Source organism: Temnothorax americanus, unplaced genomic scaffold (genome assembly GCF_048541705.1).
Source record: "Temnothorax americanus isolate GAGA-0224 unplaced genomic scaffold, ASM4854170v1 Scaffold116, whole genome shotgun sequence".
Lineage (NCBI taxonomy): Eukaryota > Metazoa > Arthropoda > Insecta > Hymenoptera > Formicidae > Temnothorax > Temnothorax americanus.
Genome location: NW_027509249.1, coordinates 155,001 through 176,198, shown reverse-complemented (window position 1 = coordinate 176,198; position 21,198 = coordinate 155,001). Strand labels below are relative to the sequence as shown.

The 21,198-nt window shown below is 38.3% G+C and overlaps 1 protein-coding gene across 4 annotated transcripts; it reads left to right on the top strand.

Annotated features, from left to right (window-relative positions):
* Positions 1 to 1,559: 1,559 nt before the first annotated feature.
* On the top strand, positions 1,560 to 9,075 carry LOC143908782 (uncharacterized). Of its 4 annotated transcripts, XM_077426582.1 has the most exons (8): positions 1,562 to 2,006; positions 3,056 to 3,187; positions 3,456 to 3,655; positions 5,031 to 5,323; positions 5,441 to 5,685; positions 5,962 to 6,312; positions 6,394 to 6,539; positions 6,624 to 9,075. In XM_077426582.1, the coding sequence occupies exons 2-8, from the start codon at positions 3,127 to 3,129 to the stop codon at positions 6,960 to 6,962; spliced, it is 1,635 nt and encodes a 544-aa protein (XP_077282708.1). In that variant the 5' UTR covers positions 1,562 to 2,006; positions 3,056 to 3,126; the 3' UTR covers positions 6,963 to 9,075. The 4 variants fall into 4 exon arrangements, with proteins under 4 accessions (XP_077282712.1, XP_077282708.1, XP_077282709.1 ...); XM_077426586.1 differs by lacking the exon at positions 5,962 to 6,312 and having other exon boundaries at positions 1,560 to 2,006; XM_077426583.1 differs by lacking the exon at positions 3,456 to 3,655.
* Positions 9,076 to 21,198: the final 12,123 nt, after the last annotated feature.

Here is a 21,198-nt window from a genome sequence, read left to right as displayed (position 1 = left end):
ATTTTTTAATGGTCACAAAGAATTACAGAGGTAACAGTACAAAATACAAATATTTTATTAAAATATTTAATCCAACGAGGGAATACAATTTGTATTTAAATATAAAGTTTATACATATATGTATTTTTCAATAGAATAAAAGATTTAATCACAAAGAATTACAAAGGTAACAGTACAAAATAAAAATATTTTATTAAAATACATAAATTTTTCTTGTAAAAAACTTGGCGCTGTTAGACCTCGAAATTTTAAATAAATAAGGACAACAGTAAATAAAAATAATTCAGAGAAGAATGCGATGGGAGTAATATTAAATGATTATCAGCGTGGATGTGGGAGTGAATGATATGGGTGTGCGTGACGACGCGGACGGCGGATAATGCGGCTTATAATTAAGTATAGAATAAATTTATTTATTTATTTAAAATTTCGAGGTCTAACAGCGCCAAGTTTTTTTACAAGAAAAATTTATGTATTTTAATAAAATATTTTTATTTTGTACTGTTACCTTTGTAATTCTTTGTGATTAAATCTTTTATTCTATTGAAAAATACATATATGTATAAACTTTATATTTAAATACAAATTGTATTCCCTCGTTGGATTAAATATTTTAATAAAATATTTGTATTTTGTACTGTTACCTCTGTAATTCTTTGTGACCATTAAAAAATACACATGTAAACTTTGTATTTAAATACCTTGTATTCCCTTGTTAAATTTAAATAAAATTTTTTAATCTTATAAAATTGTTATCATACATTCTTTTCTAATTGACACAATGTAAAGATTTTTCAAAGTAGTGCAACAATTATTTTTTGAGGCAATATACATGTTCTCTCTGTAATTGGCGCTCTAATTTAAAGAGATATCATTTCTTTTTTGTAATTGTAATAGATCACTTAAAACGCGACTCTTCTTTTTGATAAAATAACATAATTTTGTGACGTGTATCACTTGGGTTATAATTTTTCGGAAATAAAGATACTACTGCTTAAATTTTTTCGAGAAATTTCGAGATATAAAGATCTACCACTTGTTACTTAGGTTTTTTCGAGGTATAATACTACCACTTTCTTTTTTTTTTTAGGTAACAACATATACACTACTATACGTGTACTTGGCGCCTTTTTTTACCTTTTTTTAAAAAAGGTAATTTTGTGCGGATATCACGCCTTTTTGTAGTATATTACGCATTTTATAAACAGTATGTATAGGGTAAAGCTATTTGGAGGTATAATACTACCACTTTGTTTTTTTCGAGGTAACAACATAACAGGGTAACAACATAATACATATACACTACTATGCGTGTACTTGGCGCTCTCATTTACCTTTTTTTTAAAAAGGTAATTGTACGGATTTATAATAACGCGCGACAACTGAAGCGCGAGGCGCGGAGCGGGGGAACTACTTTCTTTTGTTCGATCGTCTATCTTGCATCATTCCGCCATCCGCGCCATCGTATGGACCAGACGCGTTGAATCTATAGGTGCCTTTTCATGCTGACGCTCGACGCTCGATTTGGGCGTCAAACTTGATCACGTGATAGGTCACGTGACAGTCTTTTTAATTCCAGGGTCAAATGGCAAAAGCTCAACTGTGTTCAGCTTTGACGCTTGACGCTCGTTTCAGTCAATTGCTTGTTTCGACGCTCGCATATTTGATCCTATTTCGCCTTCTTACCGATGAAGTTGGTCACGTGACTAGTTTTGACGCCCAAATCAAGCGTCGAGCGTCAGCATAAAAAGGCCCCTTATGAGTTTCAACTCATTATCAGTCTTTCCTACGGTAGAAATTCGACGCTCGTGAGCATTGTGCTGTGTTTTCATCGATATAGACTTACGTGAATATTGTGTGCTAATATTTTTAAAGTGTGAATACGGAGATTACGCCAAACGTTACGCACATTCGCCACGTGGTATTCAGCGTGCGGCAGCCAGTGTGCGGCAGCTAGTGTGCGGTAGGCAGTTTGTATTTTTCATCATTTTGGGAAACCTTTTGAGGTATAGTATTCATTATTCATAATATTCGCATGATATTTTGTAAAAGTGCATCAAGTATCGAGTAAAATCTTAAGCCTAACCTTGAGGCGTGAACATTTCGGTGAATTTTCGGTCGAATCATAATACACGGCGTAAATACGTATGCCGTCCGCGGATCGACGCATCTTATCATTGTGTCGGTGTGTAATCGTGTCGATTTCGGTGTCTTTTTTGAGCCTCTGTAAACTCGTGTCAGCTCGAAGGACGACGTATATGAGGTGTGTTCCACTTATCGTCCACAGCGACCGCGGGCGATAAGTGGAACTTAGCTATAGTCTATCCTCGCGGACGGTGAGTACTTGGCTTCCTCGGAAGCGTACCTTCGCGAGAAGATACATCTCGCCGACGACTCAAATCACACGCGTTGAATCGTGACGTCATAGCGAGCGACTGCATGGCAACAAATTTGAACGCGTTGTGCTATTTCGTTTTGTGCACTGAAAAAAATATATCCTTAATAAAAGAAATAAATATTTACTCAAATCAAACATTTCGCACTTGATTTAAGCACAAATTGCTAGATTTTAGTAAATATTTATTTCTTTTATAAAGGATATATATTAATTTCAACGTGTTGACCGAAATATATATTAAATTCAATTTCTTTTTCAGTGCACAAAACGAAATAGTACAACGCATTCAAATTCGTTACCGGTCGCTTGCTATGCATGACGTCACGATTCAAAAAATAAATATTTACTCAAATCAAGCATCTTGCGCTTGATTTAAGCACAAAATGCTAGATTTTAGTAAATATTTATTTCTTTTAAGAATATATTTGTTTGAACATATTGAACAAAATTTATATCACAGAGAGGGGGGATTATTAGCTGCGTTACAGTAGAAAAAACTTTGCAATTATTACAGAATTCTTCAATATGATTGTTTTTATTTTTTGTTTGTACCAGATTTAAATATATAAATTAATCATATTAAAAAATGTTACAACAGTTGCAAATCTGCATTTCTTACTGAATGCAGCTATTACTTACATTATTACTTTTTTACAGCTCTCATACTCTTATGCCAGTACATATACATAAGTACTTCAAGAGGAATAATATTTTTTATATATGAAAATATGGAGATTACAGATATTTTACAACAATTGGGAATAAGCACTTATGCTAATGTTTTCGAAAGTAAGTAACTAGTTTTATAATATTATCTCACATTTTTTAAAAAGTTAATGTCATTACACAATGACGTATTATTTTTTGCTTTTTTCTTGTGATTTTGTTAGATAATTTATTGTTAAATGTTTGAGAAATTGATAAATGTTAATTTTAAAAATTTTTTATAACACATTTTATACACATTTGCACGCACACAAGCACTTCTACACACATTTTAAAATTGTTTCTTTTTTTAATTTATAAAATATTAATTTTATAAATGTTTTATTCGAAGAAAACGGAATTACAATGGAGTTAATTAAAGACTTGAATGAAAAATTAATTGCTGAACTTATTCCCGAAGTGGGTCCACGTATAATTTTTTTGTCGTACTGGAAAAAAAACTTTTCACAAACGAAGGAGACAAGTTCAGTAGCAAGTTCAGTAGCAAGTTCAGTGGGAACTTCAGTAACAAGTTCAGATGCAGAAACTAATGTAAATTTAATTAATAAGTATTTCATTGATATTGCTGTTTTGTTTGGATTTATTTAACTCAAATAAGTTGCTCTATTAGTGGTGCAAAGTATTTACAAAATTATTCCATTAGACATTTGGTTATTTCGTTTATTAATATAAAATTTTTGTCGCTAACATGTATTTGTATTTTTATTATATAATTTTTTTAATTTTTTCTATATGGTTATTTTCATTGTGTTAATATAACCTCATATATTATTTAATAAAAATGCAAGACAGATAGCAAATGTTTCTTTTATATTTCTTGTACATTTCATGTTCATATTAAAAAAGAATGTGGCTCAAAAAATATTTTATTATATCATAATTTTATGAAATTATATAAATTAAAATAATATTTATTATTAAAGAAATAATATTTATAATACAGAGTGTTCCATCTGCTCAAGTACGCATTTTTAATAAAAAGATTTCAGACAAAAATTGTTTGATTCGAAGAGGGACATAAGATTGTGCCACTTATTTGATCTTGGGTTGCCGTTTAAAAGTGATATATGACAGATACTTTCAATTTCTTAAATAAAATTTTCTATTTTTTGTTATATATTTTTGTAGCTTATTAAACAAAAAAATTCTATTGTAATGGCTTCAAAATTCTTAAAATGGGACACCCTGTATAAAAAATATTTATATAATAATTGGAAATTAAACGTAACTACAGTCTTTCATGCATGCGATAATTATTTTACTCGTTTTGACCATTGTAATTAATTATAATAAAAATTATTTAAAAGTAAGAAAAGTTAATTTCATAATTATGTTTTAATACGATACAAATCAAATAACGTGTTGGAAAATATATTTCTCTCAATACTAAGTAAATTATTAATACATTAAAACAACTCTAAAAAATTATTTGCTCATGATATTAACTAATAAATAGATAATTAAATCGGCGATTTCGAGCTGTACGCGGATGACGGTGCATTGATCTCGTAGCGAAAGATCTCGGGTTCGGATTCCGATCCTGCGAATTTCCTGGCCCAAGTAATATCGGTGCCTAGTGCACATATTTTAAATCTCGTAGAAATCTTAAATTTCTACGAGATCAACGCACCGTCATCCGCGTACAGCTCGAAATCGCCAATTTAATTATCTATTTAATACATTAAACTATTAAAAAAACATGAAAAAAAATTTTTGAATCAACGCTTGCATCTATTAAAAATTTGTAACAAATATTTATTTTTATTCTTGTGATTATATTGTTGTTATAAAATAAACTAGGTTATATTGACTCAAATAATATATTTAAAAAAAATAAATCCTAACGGAACAGCAAGTTAAATTCATTTTTAAACATAAAATATCTTTAATTTTATATATTTTTTAGAGTATAGAGAATAACCAAAATGCACTTAATACTTGTAATAAAAATGCAATACAAGAGACAAATACTTGTAAAAATTCTAGTAAAAGAAAATTACATGAATTATACGAAGAAGATGCATCTACTTCACAAGATACGTTTCTATTAGAAACAATTCCCAGCATTGAAGATCTATTACAACGATCAAAAACGGGTAGAGTAATACTATGTGGTTCTAAGATTAAAGAGCTGACTGGATCAATGAGAAATAAGTTGTGCAATATAATTATCACTTATATGCAGGACAATAATATTGTGTATGTTTCTAATGTTATTATAAATATTTTTTTGCAAAATTTATTGTTTAATAATTGTAATTAACATTAAAAATTATATGAAATATTAATAATTATATATTTTTATAATTTTTGCAGTATGACAAATGAAATAGCCAAAGGCATTTCAAAACGAATTGTTAAATTATTTCCTTCTGAAGCTGAAGGTACCTATTTTATAGAAGGAAAAAAAAAGATCCACACTCCGGATAAGAAATCATTAGCTGCAAAAGGCAAACTGTTGTCGTGTTGGCGCAATAGAAAATATGCTTTGTCACAATTAACAAAATTGACACAAGAAGATGACATTGATAATCTTGATGATAATATTCTTCATAATGATGGTAAATAATTAAAATATCCACACAAAACGTCGAAATCATATAAAAGAGTTACATTGCTTAAACTCGGAAACCAATTCTAATAAGTTACACAATATTTGTTTGCAAGTATTTCTTTCATTTGATTTCGACGTTTTGTGTGATATTTTAATTAATTTTATTATGGAAGAACTGCCTGATACAATAAGTGAATTGAAATGTTCACAAAACGTCGGAATAAAAAAAAATTACGTGACCAACTTGAAAACCAATCTTTATATAATATAATTATATTTTTAGTGAGCAATGAAGATATTCAAAAAGCTTTAGACTGGTTAAAAATCAACCAAGCACCTTGGGAGATAGTTTTAGAAAAATGGCGTTTAACTTCTAAATATCGATTACAAGTATTTGCTAAATCATCTGATAAAAGATTGACTAACATATTGGAGGAATGGCCACTTTTAAAACATCCGTATGGATATAAACTCATCACATATGATTTTGATCAAATGCAGTTAACAAATTTTTGTTTAACTTCAGAAAAATGGAATGAATTTTTTTCTACAATAAAACAAAATGTACAAGGTCCAAGTAAAAATGATGATTTCTCAAATTTAATTGAAACATTAGATTTAGATATATCAGAAGGTAAAGTAATTAATTTTTTATATTTATATTACACTATATACATATGCTTAATTATAACTTAGTAATTTTTGTTTGTTATAGATTCCAAATTAGCAATTACTATACAACTTCTTTCATACATGATACCTCCGAAACAAAAGGCTAAACAAAAACGCATTGCAACAAGAAAAACTTATAATAAAGCGTCAATTGCTATGTCAAGAGATAGCATGATAAAATATGTAACTGTAAGTATATTAATACATAAAATTTTTATTTAAACATATATTTAACATGAAGTGAGAATTTGAAACTTGATTATGTTATTGTAGACTTCTGCTGATATTACAAAGATTCGTCAAGAAGCCATCGATGAAGCTAAAGAAACCCAAACATCTGTACAGCCGTACATAATAGTTGTGGGATCAATTTCAAATGTGTCCAACACATACGTTACGATCGACGAGGTTTTATATTCAACAGATTCTATGTTAGAGGCTTTAGATGTTTGCTTCAAAGCTTTCCACGTTTTACAAATAAATTATCCAGATGCTAGTAAGCATTTATGGATGCTTATACAAAAAGGATTGTATAAGTTATCCACAAAGTGGGACATATCATTTTCAAACACAGAGCACATATTGAAAAAGCTTACAACACTTACGGACTAAATATGCGGCGGATAATTAATGTAAGTTATTAATTCCTTTTCAAATTTTTTTTTATTTAATGAACAAAAATTGAGAAGCGTTATTTTGCAACTATTCAGTATTTTTTACTTTAATGTGCAATTTATATATATACGTATATATAAAATTAAGATAAAAAATTAAAATAATAGTTTATATAACTGTATTTTTAGATAACATAGATGTAATGTTTATTACTTATTTTTATTTATAGTATAATTGATACGATATATGATGTACATGCAATTCATAAATTTAATACATATTAGTAATGCTTAAAAATTTTTTTTTTACATTTTTTCTGCTAAAACTAAATATTAAAGTAAAGAAGTATATACATTATTAACATAATAATTATTTGGAATAATAAATTTCTTTCGCCAGTATATAGAATAACAATTAAAGTAATTTAAATCGACCTGACTGGCAATATATATAACGTCTTTCCGATATGAACATTGAAAAACTGTGAGCCAACTTGGTTTGTCGGATTTACACATTGAAGAACGTTATATATATTGAAAGACGTTATATATATTGCCAGTCAGGTCGATTTAAATTACTTTAATTGTTATTCTATATACTGGCGAAAGAAATTTATTATTCTGTTTATTATACACCGTCGACCTAGTAATCGGTGCTCCATCTTACAGTTGTTATTGCGATAAATATTACCACAGCCCCAGTGGTCGAATTGGCACGACACCCGCACGGTATACGGGAGGTTCCAGGTTCAAACTCTGGCTGGGGTAATATTTTTCGCAATAAAATTAAAAACTATTTAATTTAGAAATTACATCAACGGACCAAAATTATGGTCAAAATTAATAATGTCTCGATATTGATCTGAAAAAAGTGCTGTGTGAATCCGACAAACCAAGTTGGCTCACAGTTTTTCAATGTTCATATCGGAAAGACGTTATATATATTGCCAGTCAGGTCGATTTAAATTACTTTAATTGTTATTCTATATACTAGCGAAAGAAATTTATTATTCTGTTTATTATACACCTTCGACCTAGTAATCGGTGCTCCATCTTACAGTTGTTATTGCGATAAATATTACCACAGCCCCAGTGGTCGAATTGGCACGACACCCGCACGGTATACGGGAGGTTCCAGGTTCAAATCCTGGCTGGGGTAATATTTTTCGCAATAAAATTAAAAACTATTTAATTTAGAAATTACATCAACGGACCAAAATTATGGTCAAAATTAATAATGTCTCGATATTGATCTGAAAAAAGTGCTGTGTGAATCCGACAAACCAAGTTGGCTCACAGTTTTTCAATGTTCATATCGGAAAGACGTTATATATATTGCCAGTCAGGTCGATTTAAATTACTTTAATTGTTATTCTATATACTGGCGAAAGAAATTTATTATTCTTTTTATTATACACCGTCGACCTAGTAATCGGTGCTCCATCTTACAGTTGTTATTGCGATAAATATTACCACAGCCCCAGTGGTCGAATTGGCACGACACCCGGACGGTATACGGGAGGTTCCAGGTTCAAACCCTGGCTGGGGTAATATTTTTCGCAATAAAATTAAAAACTATTTAATTTAGAAATTACATCAACGGACCAAAATTATGGTCAAAATTAATAATGTCTCGATATTGATCTGAAAAAAGTGCTGTGTGAATCCGACAAACCAAGTTGGCTCACAGTTTTTCAATGTTCATATCGGAAAGACGTTATATATATTGCCAGTCAGGTCGATTTAAATTACTTTAATTGTTATAATTATTATTAATTTTCATATCCAAAATGTTTAGTTGTATGTTTTGTGACAAGATGTTCTCGTGTTTCATACATCTCAAAGGCCATGTTAAACTTAAACATTCTGATCAATTATATTCTGAAACTAAATGTAACTTTTTGAATTGCATGAAATCATATAGTACTGTTTATTCACTGCTTCGACACATATGTACAGCCCATGATATTGAATTAGATAAAGGATATAAAGAGTATAAAAAAAATAATAAAGAATCTAAGTCGTTAAACAAATCGATAATTAAAGCAACAATAAGCCAGAATGTAAATCTTGAGGTAGTGGACTCAATAAACATTAATGCTGCAAGTTTACCTAATACGTTAAATATAAGAGATAATTTTTTTTTTGAAAATTTTAATTCTGAAATATTAAATGCAACGTTATCTTTAATTACAAGATTATATTCTTTCGAAAATTTTAATAAGAAGGATGCCCATAAAATTATTCATGAAGTTTTTTATACCTATTTGTCTGAAACTTTTGAGATATTTAAAAAAAAATGTGGGGCTGCGAATGATATATGTAATTATTTAAAAATTATAAAAAATAACTTTAAAAAATTTAAAACTGAATATCACACTTTAAAATATTTAACGGATATTAATTGTTTGATAAAACCGTTAGCAATAACAATTCATTCTTATTTAGCTCCAAGAAAGAAAAAGTTAAAAAAACAATTGGTTGTACATCATAAAAAACTTGCTCTAATTCCCATAAAACTTGTTTTAAAAAAATTTTTAGAATTGCCTAACGTTTTTACTAGTATTGTAGAATACATGAAGGAATGCCAAAATAATACTACATTGCTAACTTCAATTTACCATGGTGAAATGTGGAAATCTATAGTACTAGAAGAAAATAGAATTATTCTACCAATAGCGTTATATTTTGACGACTTTGAGATTAATAATCCGTTAGGATCACGCAAATCAATTCACAAATTAGGTGCAATTTATTTAAGTTTATTAGGTCTACTACCTCAATATGGAAGTAATATAAATCCGCACAAAATTACCTTTTTTAAAAAAAGGTAAAAAAAGGCGCCAAGTACACGTATAGTAGTGTATATGTTGTTACCTAAAAAAAAAAGAAAGTGGTAGTATTATACCTCGAAAAAACCTAAGTAACAAGTGGTAGATCTTTATATCTCGAAATTTCTCGAAAAAATTTAAGCAGTAGTATCTTTATTTCCGAAAAATTATAACCCAAGTGATACACGTCACAAAATTATGTTATTTTATCAAAAAGAAGAGTCGCGTTTTAAGTGATCTATTACAATTACAAAAAAGAAATGATATCTCTTTAAATTAGAGCGCCAATTACAGAGAGAACATGTATATTGCCTCAAAAAATAATTGTTGCACTACTTTGAAAAATCTTTACATTGTGTCAATTAGAAAAGAATGTATGATAACAATTTTATAAGATTAAAAAATTTTATTTAAATTTAACAAGGGAATACAAGGTATTTAAATACAAAGTTTACATGTGTATTTTTTAATGGTCACAAAGAATTACAGAGGTAACAGTACAAAATACAAATATTTTATTAAAATATTTAATCCAACGAGGGAATACAATTTGTATTTAAATATAAAGTTTATACATATATGTATTTTTCAATAGAATAAAAGATTTAATCACAAAGAATTACAAAGGTAACAGTACAAAATAAAAATATTTTATTAAAATACATAAATTTTTCTTGTAAAAAAACTTGGCGCTGTTAGACCTCGAAATTTTAAATAAATAAATAAATTTATTCTATACTTAATTATAAGCCGCATTATCCGCCGTCCGCGTCGTCACGCACACCCATATCATTCACTCCCACATCCACGCTGATAATCATTTAATATTACTCCCATCGCATTCTTCTCTGAATTATTTTTATTTACTGTTGTCCTTATTTATTTAAAATTTCGAGGTCTAACAGCGCCAAGTTTTTTTACAAGAAAAATTTATGTATTTTAATAAAATATTTTTATTTTGTACTGTTACCTTTGTAATTCTTTGTGATTAAATCTTTTATTCTATTGAAAAATACATATATGTATAAACTTTATATTTAAATACAAATTGTATTCCCTCGTTGGATTAAATATTTTAATAAAATATTTGTATTTTGTACTGTTACCTCTGTAATTCTTTGTGACCATTAAAAAATACACATGTAAACTTTGTATTTAAATACCTTGTATTCCCTTGTTAAATTTAAATAAAATTTTTTAATCTTATAAAATTGTTATCATACATTCTTTTCTAATTGACACAATGTAAAGATTTTTCAAAGTAGTGCAACAATTATTTTTTGAGGCAATATACATGTTCTCTCTGTAATTGGCGCTCTAATTTAAAGAGATATCATTTCTTTTTTGTAATTGTAATAGATCACTTAAAACGCGACTCTTCTTTTTGATAAAATAACATAATTTTGTGACGTGTATCACTTGGGTTATAATTTTTCGGAAATAAAGATACTACTGCTTAAATTTTTTCGAGAAATTTCGAGATATAAAGATCTACCACTTGTTACTTAGGTTTTTTCGAGGTATAATACTACCACTTTCTTTTTTTTTTAGGTAACAACATATACACTACTATACGTGTACTTGGCGCCTTTTTTTACCTTTTTTTAAAAAAGGTAATTTTGTGCGGATATCACGCCTTTTTGTAGTATATTACGCATTTTATAAACAGTATGTATAGGGTAAAGCTATTTGGAGGTATAATACTACCACTTTGTTTTTTTCGAGGTAACAACATAACAGGGTAACAACATAATACATATACACTACTATGCGTGTACTTGGCGCTCTCATTTACCTTTTTTTTAAAAAGGTAATTGTACGGATATCACGCTTTTTTGTAGTGTTACGCATCTTAATCTTATAAACAATATATCTTATAATCTTATAAACAGTATATAATACAAGGTATGAAGCTAAAATTGTTACGGACTATTATTTCTAAAGAAAACAACAATTTAATATTTTGCTTAGTTTTTTTTAAATAATAATCTGTAACCCTTTTAGTTGTACACCTTGTATATATTTTTCAATTTCAACATAAAACATAATCTCAATAAAGCATGATTAATGTTAATAAGTCGTTAACTGTAAAATTCTTTATTTATTTTTATTTGCGTGTCTTACTGAATGTTGTTTGCAACTGTATATGTACCGGATATCTTCAGGTATCGATATTGTTGATAATTATTTTTACGTCAGACATAATTTTAATTCATCCAATTTTTATTATGTCTAGACATAATTTTACTTTAGCGATTTTTATTATGTCATGACATAATTCTAATTCTGCCGCTAGGGAAATTTTAAGTCGATTATTATGAATCAAGCTTGAATTTAATGTCTAGGTGTCCCAGGTTGCCGATGACGAGGTCCACATAGTGCGCTCTATAGTTTTCGGTGTCCAGGTGTATTAATACCTTGAATTCGATGGCCACGTGTTCCAAGTTGCCGATGACGAGGTCTACATAGTGCGTTTCGTAGTTTTCGGTGTCTACATGTATTAATACCTCGAATTCGATATCTACGTGTCCTACATTGGGTGCGTTCAGCCGATACTCCGCTAGCCTAGCAATCGTGAGCAGACGCTCGTTTTTGCTCGTTTCCTCTCTTTTGACCTAATGGATTAAAAGGAGAGGATACGAGCGAAAACGAGCGACTGCTCACAATTGCTAGGCTAGCGGAGTATCGGCTGAACGCACCCCTTCAGATTTAAAGTTATTAATACACCTAGACACCAAAAACTATGAAGCGCACTATGTGGACCTCGTCATCGGCAACCTGGAACACGTAGACATCGAATTCGAGGTATTATTACACCTAGACACCAAAAACTGCAGAGCGCGCTATCTGGACCTCGTCATCAGCAACCTGGGACACTTAGACATAAATTTCAAGGTATTAATACACGTAGACACCGAAAACTACGGAGTGCACTATGTGAACCTCGTCATCGGCAACCTGGGACACCTAGACATCGAATTCAACGTACGATTACATCTGGACACCAAAAATTATGAAGCGCACTATCTGGATCCCGTTATCGGCAACCTGGGATACGTGGACATCGAATCCAAGGTATTAATACACGTAGACACCGAAAACTACGGAGCGCACTATGTGGACCTTGTCATCGGCAACCTGGGACACCTATACATCGAATTCAACGTACGATTACACCTGGACGCCGAAAACTATGAAGCGCACTATCTGGATCTCGTCATCGGCAACCTGGGACACGTGAACATCGAATTCGAGGTATTATTACACCTAGACACCGAAAACTACGGAGCGCGATATCTGGAACTCGTCATCAGCAACCTGGGACACCTAAACATCGAATTCAAGGTATAAATACACGTAGACACCGAAAATTACGGAACTCACTATCTAGACATCATCATCGGCAACCTGGGACACCTAGACATTGAATTCAACGTACGATTACACCTGGACACCGAAAACTATGAAGCGCACTATCTGGATCCCGTCATCGGCAACCTGGGACACGTGGACATCGAATTCAAGGTATTAATACACGTAGACACCGAAAACTACGGAGCGCACTATGTGGACCTTGTCATCGGCAACCTGGGACACCTAGACATCGAATTCAACGTACGATTACACCTGGACACCAAAAACTATGAAGCGCACTATTTGGATCCCGTCATCGGCAACCTGGAACACGTGGACATCGAATTCAAGATATTAATACACGTAGACACCGAAAACTACGGAGCGCACTATGTGGACCTCGTCATCGGCAACCTGGGACACCTGGACATCGAATTCAACGTACGATTACACATGGACACCGAAAACTCTGAAGCGCACTATCTGGATCCCGTCATCGGCAACCTGGGACACGTGGACATCGAATTCAAAGTATTAATACACGTAGACACCGAAAACTACGGAGCGCACTATGAGGACCTCGTCATCGGCAACCTGGGACACGTAGACATCGAATTCAACGTGTTATTACACCTGGACACCGAAAACTATGAAGCGCACTATCTGGACCTCGTCATCGGCAACCTGGGATACCTAGACATCGAATTCAAGCTTAATTCATAAGAATCGACTTAAAAATTCCCTAGCGGCATTTTCTGCCAAGCGTAGAGAATCTTCTTTTCCGTTAACTCAATAGTGAACGACAAGGATAAATTATGCATTATGCGCATCATGCATGAAACGGAACGCACTCTGTGTCTCTCGATTTTGATAGTTAATTGAACTGACTGATAGCGCGCTAAACGCACTATCTGATCTGCGCGCAGTACACACACGTTTATTAACTGAACCACGAACGCACTATCTGCACTGCGCGAAAGCGCCGCCAGCGGCGAAAAAGTGAAAGTGACGTTTCTCTGATAGATCGCGGCGTTAGGAGGAGGAGGAGGAGGAGGAGGAGGAGTATCTTAAAAATAAATTTTCATATTTGGACTTTGCGTCGCAATATCTCCGCTCGTAGGGCACGTAGCGGAATATTATAAGAGAAACCCCCCCCTAATTGGACCCCAAGCTATCGATCAAGCCTACTTAGAACTTGATCCGTTCACTCGTTATCGAGATCTCAACATCTCGGGTACTCGCAACCCGTCGCGTCGCGTAAAAGAGTCACGGTCGGTCTCGCTCCGCGTGTACTTGGCGCGAGACACTACCGTGTCTCTTGATAATTTTCCTTGTGCAACTTAACAATTATCAAGATCACAAGAAATTTGGTAATAAAATATTTTCACACGTAATTGATGAAATAATTGATCTCAGTATTAATGGAATAACTATAAATGTTAATAAAGAACAAAAAATATTATTTCGTGTTATGTATATTGTTGGAGACAATTTAGGCTAGTAGCTAAAAAATATATACTTCTGGCCTCAGGTACAAATCCGAGGGTCGGGGGGGGGGGGGCGCGTTCCCCGCGGGGGGAACGCCATAAGAGATGGGCGAGGGGGGTCCGGGACGGGCAGTTAGTGGGGGGAATCAGGAGTAGGGGAAGTTGACTTCTGGCCTCGGGTACTCTCGAGGGGGGTTGAGAAGAGGGAGAGGAAGAGGTGCCGCGTTACCGACGGCAGCGTCGTGGACCGCGGCGGGGCGCGCACTGTTTGCGCGCGTCGTCGCGCGCCTCTTCGCCCTCTTCGTCTTCGCGAGCCGGACGCAGTCATCCGGTCCCCCCCGACGGCGAAAATCGCGAGTCGTCCTCCCGCGAGGGGGAGCGTCGATCGCGTTATTGACCGCGCAGGGAAATTGAACGTTTTATTTTTTTTATTTTTTTCGAAAGAGGAGCGAACGGAAATTTACTTCTGTACTCGGGTACTCTGGAGAGGGTCGGGGGAAGGGGGGTACCGCGTTACCGACGGTGCGCGAGAAGGAGCGTCGTTGATCGCGGCGAGGCGCGTACTGTCGCGTCGCCCGCTTTTCTCTGTCCTAACGGGCCGGACGTGGTTTTCCGGCCCCCCCGTTTCCCAAACGGCGAAAATCGCGATTCCTTCTCCCGAAAGGGGGAGCGTCGATCGCAGCGTCGCGCGCTTCTTTGTCCCAACGGGCCGGATGCGGTTTTCCGGTGTATCGAGAGAGATAGAGAGAGACGAGACTACTCTCTTCGTTCACTCGATTTGTACTTTTTCACGAATATTTTTCAGCGCGCGTCCGAACTCGTTCAAGGTCGCTCTCGTCATTTCCTCCTTTTGTTTCTTCTTTGAACGACGCGGCGAGCGGTTGTCGTTTTTCCGGGGAAAGAGTTTATCTGGGTATGGAAAACCAACGTTGAGATAATGAACGCGTATAAAATGAATTTTGCTCGCGACGGCGCGGCATACAGTGACGAGGATTGACAAATGTATCGTGAGAGAGTGGTGCGAACCGATCGGAACGGGAATAAATTGTTTTTTTAATGCGGTATGAGCGACGAGTACGTAGAACTTTGCAAACCGGTGTTTAATCTTACAATTAGAAAACCGATTGTAAAAATAAGCGAACCGCTTGTGAGGAATTGTTGCAGATCGGATTTGTGGAGAGTCGACGTAACGAGATATCTGATCCGTCGCGAAATCGGAATCGCCGATCGCCAATCGAACTGGAGGTTTTTCTATTGCCAAATATATTTGAAAAGAATAGAGGACGGTATTTATACGTCTAATTGATTTAAACCCGACAGCGGTGATAATGTAGCAATAGCAATGTGTGTACTCGCGAATGAACGATCACCGTTATTACTCGTCCGAGGAATCAGACGGCGAACTGCGCTGTTACGAGCACATGCCCGCGTTCTCGTCGGATTCGGACAACGAATCGGCGAGACTCGAAACGTCGTTATCGTCAAACGCATGTGCGTTGGTGGTGGTGAAGGAGGACGCGCGATGGAATCTGGCGACTCATCATTTGCGGAGAGAGATCGGAGCGCGAACTGCGCGCGAACGCGCGTGGATAGAGACGACGATGGTAAATTCCGCTAGGGCGCACGATTATACGCGTAAATTGCCGCTCAAGTATCATCATTATTATCAGACGGTGTTTGGAGGAGAGAAGCTACGTAGGATTTACACCTACGGGTCTCGTCGTCTTTTCGATCGAGTGAAATTCAGTGTTCCCGAGGGTGAAAGGCCCTTCTGGATGACATGCAGAAAGAGTGCGACAAATTGCTCGCCGCGGACGTCCGCGACGCGGAAGGGTATCGCGCGTGGAGACGACGATGCGACGAGTGTCTCCAGCTCCTGCGGGAGAGCTGTCGAGTCAGACGCTCCGGAGGGCGAGGCAACACCGGAGCCGTGACCGCTCTGGTGGCTCAAATAGCGCGACTGGAAGGTTCGAGGGAGGATCTGCGTCGGCGATTCGAACGCGCCGTGGGTGCCGGTTTGGACGGTGAGGGTGCTGGTAGCAGCAGCAGCAGCGTCAGCGGAGAATTTTCGTGGGTCGAGATCGATACGGCGTTCCAAAGTCGCGTGCTCACCGGCGTTGCGACGAACTCTACGTACATCGAACCCGCGCGATTTCTCGAGGATACGAAGGGCACCGTGCTCGAAAAAGTGCAGGACAATTTGAACAGACACACGTTCCTGAAGGTCAATGTCATGTTCAATGGAAAATTCGTAGCGAACAATAAGATCGATGTGAAGAGTATCGTTACGCGGAACGAACAGCTCCTCCAAGCGTCCGATCTGAGCGAGTGGTACGATAGGCGCGTGCGCGACGCGATTCTAGCAGGGTTGGACGAATTTCAGGAACGCGACAGCGGATGGGCGTTGTCTAGAATACTGAACCTAACGGTGAACGTGAACAAGTGTAATCCCATGCGCGTGGGATGTTGGATGGAAATACCGCAAGGTATAAGACTTAAAAAGGCGGTGGTGAACGTGCGATCGGAGAAGGACACGTGTTTCGCACGCGCGGTGGCCGCGGCTCTGTATCCCGCCCAGGAGAACCCAGAACGATGCGGCTCGTATCCCGATTACGCGACGGTGCTGAATCTCGACGGGATAAAGTTCCCCATAGATCTGAAACACATCGGAAAGTTCGAACGTCAGAATGACGTATCGATCAATGTGTTCACCACTCGGAAAGAGATTGGAAAGAAAGATAAGTATGGACGGGGCGCCGACGACAACGCGATTGTGCCTCTGCGGTTAACCGACGATAAGAGGGATAGACACGTAAATCTCCTGTATCTGCGCAATACGTTGCGTGGCGTCGTCAACGGGGGTCATTTCGCCTGGACAAAGAATCTATCGCGATTGGTGAATTCGCAATTGACCGTGAGCCGCTGCGCGAAGCACGTTTGCGATCGGTAAGTAAAAAAAACTGAGAAACAAGGGAACGGAGAGATGTTATTTAATATATGACGTTACTTCGCAGATGCCTACACTATTTCTATACGCGCGAAAAGTAGGCCGCTCACAGCGTCGACTGCGGCCGAATGAACGACTGCGCCATCGTTCTTCCAAACGAAAACGATAAGTGGCTGTCTTTCGACAATCACGACAGGAAGGAGCGACTCCCCTTCGTGGTGTACGCGGATCTGGAGTGTCTTCTCGAACCATGGGAGGGGGAGAATGCCGAAGGGGGGGCGAGAACGGAAAAATACTCTTATCAGCGTCACGTACCGTTCAGCCTGGGCTACTATCTGTGCTGCACCTACGACGATACCGTATCCACGTACAGATATCGTCGCGGCGAGGATTGCGTTTCGTGGTTCGTTAACGAGCTTTGCGTTTTCGCGCGTCGCGCTAGGATTAAATTCTCCACCAATATATCTATGGTAGAACTTACGGAGGACGAGAAACGCGAATTTCAGTGCGCGACGCATTGTCACGTGTGTCGAAAAGTGTTCCAACCGGAGGACAAACGCATGCGAGATCACTGTCATTTAACCGAACGTTACAGAGGTCCGGCGCATGTTCGTTGCAATCTGAATTACAGAAACGTGTACGTGATTCCCGTGTTCTTCCACAATCTGTCGGGTTACGACGCGCACTTCATCATCGAGATAATCGCGAACGATTTCGAGGGCGGGGTCGAGCTCCTACCGCTTACGAAGGAAACCTACATATCGTTTTCGAAGACCGTTAAAGAAACGCAGACGGATGGGACATGGGATCAGTACGTTAAGCTACGATTCGTGGACTCGTACAAATTTTTAGCCGCGAGTATCGAAACCCTGGCGTCCTATCTGAGCAAGGATAAGCTGAGAATAACGCGCTCGAAGTACGCGGATTTGAGCACGGAGGATCTCGATCTGCTCACTCGCAAGGGAGTATTTCCGTACGAGTACGTCGACAGCCTGGACAAGTTGCGGGAGACCGAGCTTCCACCGCGCGAGGTCTTTTACAGCTCCCTGACCGACGAGACCGCGAGCGAGAGCGACTACGAGCACGCGACGTGGGTCTGGCGACGTTTTCGCGTGCCAGATCTCGGGGAGTACAGCGATCTCTATCTCAAGACCGACGTGCTTTTTCTGGCGGATATCTTTGAAAATTTTCGGGACACGTGTATGGCGAGTTCTCGTCGTGCATTTCCACGGTCTTTTTTACATTGAGGAACTGGTTTCTAAATTCTCTTATCAGGTCTCTCGAATTCTTTTTGGCCTCAACGATCGCTCCCTCGACGAAGCTCTTGTTCGTCGCGTCGCCGTCGTCCTCCGGCGCGGCCACTTGCCGTATCTTGCGCTCCCTCGTCGTAGGAATCCTCGTTGTTCAAACCGAGCGTCTCCAAAACTCGAAGTTTGTGGAAAATCGAATTGCACATTTTCGCAATCTCTTTCTCTAACCTCACGTGCTCTCTCAACTTCTCGATGTTGTCCAGCGTCTCGGTCACGAACCTCACGCGCTTTCTAATCTTCTCGATGCTGTCCATCGCGGTCATGCTCGCGTCGTTCGGCGAAGCGCACTGATCGGCTCTACAGCACGGCGAAGTCGTGGAACCCCCGTCTGTACCGTCCGCCTCGCAACGCGCTGTCCTTGTCTATCACAGCAAAACCGTAGGTGCGTCGCCAACACTCGCGACAGAACGCGCGAAACTCGTCGTACGACATATCGATGTTCACGTGATCGTCGTACACGTGTCGCAGATTGGTGCCGTCCTGCCTGAATAGGATCAACAGATTTGCGTTATCGCGCACGAGATGTTTCGGTATTTTAGCGTACGTTTGACAGAGATAGAAGCAATCGATATTCAAATGTCGACCCATAAAGAAGTACTCCCTCATACGGTCCTGCTTGTCGCAGGCCACGTCATCGAAGACGAAAACTGAGTCGGGAAGCGCCTCGTCGGGCGGAACGACGTCGCGATTGTCGGAAAACGCGCGATAGCTGATCTCGTCCATAGGTTCGAACAATCGTTCAAGGTATCGATACTTAGGTTGTTGCAGAGATTTCGAGTACACGTATACGTTCTCGAAACGAAGACCGTGCGGTTGTTCTAGCAGACTCAGCAGAACGTTCGTCTTACCGCAATTGGAGGGCCTGCAAATGATGCAGCGCACGACGTTCGGCAGGAGAGGACCGTGCCTGCGCGATTCTCCGTTTTTTCTCTCGGTTGCGCCCGACCTCGTCAGCGTTTTGCGATCCAGATTCGAGACTCCTATCGTCACCGACTGTCGCACGAATCGCATTTTTTTTCGCTCTCTTTTTCTCTCTCGGTCTTTTCCGCAGGCGCGCGCTCGCTCGATTTGTTCGCGATAAGCTCCTCGAAAGGGAAGGGGAGCGCTGACGTCTTTTCGTTTCGTCGCGCGTGCGCAAACGCCTCGCGCGTAGGTATAAGTAGCGCGAGCGTGTCGTCGCATCCGTACAAAAAAAATTAATCTGAAAGCAACAAATCGTTCGCGCGCGTGCATCGGTAATCGAGATGTTTCCGATACTGACGGACAGACACGATATTCTCAATCTAACGGCCGAGGAGTTGGAATTCGTTCCGAAGATCGTTCTGTTGCGTAATTTTGAGAAATTCGTGCATCTGTTGTGGGACCGTTTACCGGAACACATAAAAGCGGATCCCGAGGTGCAGAGATATCGCCCGTGTAGGGAACATTACAATCGTCCGTGGCAGCGATCGCACATAGACGGTCCTCCGCCGCTCATTAAGGACTGCTACGAGTGCAACCGCGCGCTCACCCCGAACGGTGAGTCGTCGACTCACCTGGATAAGCAGAGGAAAAACAGTTTTTTTTTAAGTAAAAAGAAAAAAAGCCCTCCCAGCAATTGCGATCAAATGCGACGCGCGTGCGGCGCCGGTCTGCTCGATCGCGCGATAAACGCTCTTCCCTTCGAGCTGCACGTACCCGGCTATCAGTTCTGCGGACCCGGTACGCGTCTGGCGAAAAGACTAGCGCGCGGTGAAAAAGGTATAAATCCGTTGGACGCGGCGTGTCGAGAGCACGACGTCGCGTACTCCCGAAGTGGCGAGCTCACCGAACGACTCGCCGCGGCGGCCGTATGGGCGGCTATGAAGGCGAAGACAAAACTGGGCATGGGTATGAAAAAACGAAAACGGAAAAAGACGAAAGGAACGGGATCGAGGAGAAACGCGAGGAAGAGCGGGAAGAGGAGACGGAGTATACTTCCGACGGCGAAACGCGGCGGCTTCTTGCCTTTTCCACCGATGTTGGGCGCGCTCGGTTCCTTGATCGGTGGCGCGGCAGGTGTGGCCAAAGCGGTGAGCGCCGGCAAAGCGGTGCAACGGCAACTCGACGAATTGCAGTGACACAATCGCGCGATGGAGAGTCGCGGGTTGTACCTCGCGCCCTATAAGAAGCGCGGAGGTGGCGTGAGAAAAATCCAAAAAAAAAAATTTTTCGCGGAAAGAAAGGACGACGTTAGCGCGCCTGCCGCCGTACGGCGTCACGACGAACGAGCAGCTTGATCGAGCGGCGCGTTGCATGCGCATACCGTTCTTCCGTGGAGTGTTTA

Excerpts from the sequence above, each read along its gene's own strand:
- LOC143908782 (XM_077426582.1), top strand. The coding sequence starts at position 3,127 with ATGGAGATTACAGATATTTTACAACAATTGGGAATAAGCACTTATGCT. Across the intron at positions 3,188-3,455 it reads TTATGCTAATGTTTTCGAAA|AAAACGGAATTACAATGGAG; the intron begins GTAAGTAACTAG and ends TTTTATTCGAAG. Across the intron at positions 3,656-5,030 it reads GTTCAGATGCAGAAACTAAT|AGTATAGAGAATAACCAAAA; the intron begins GTAAATTTAATT and ends TATATTTTTTAG.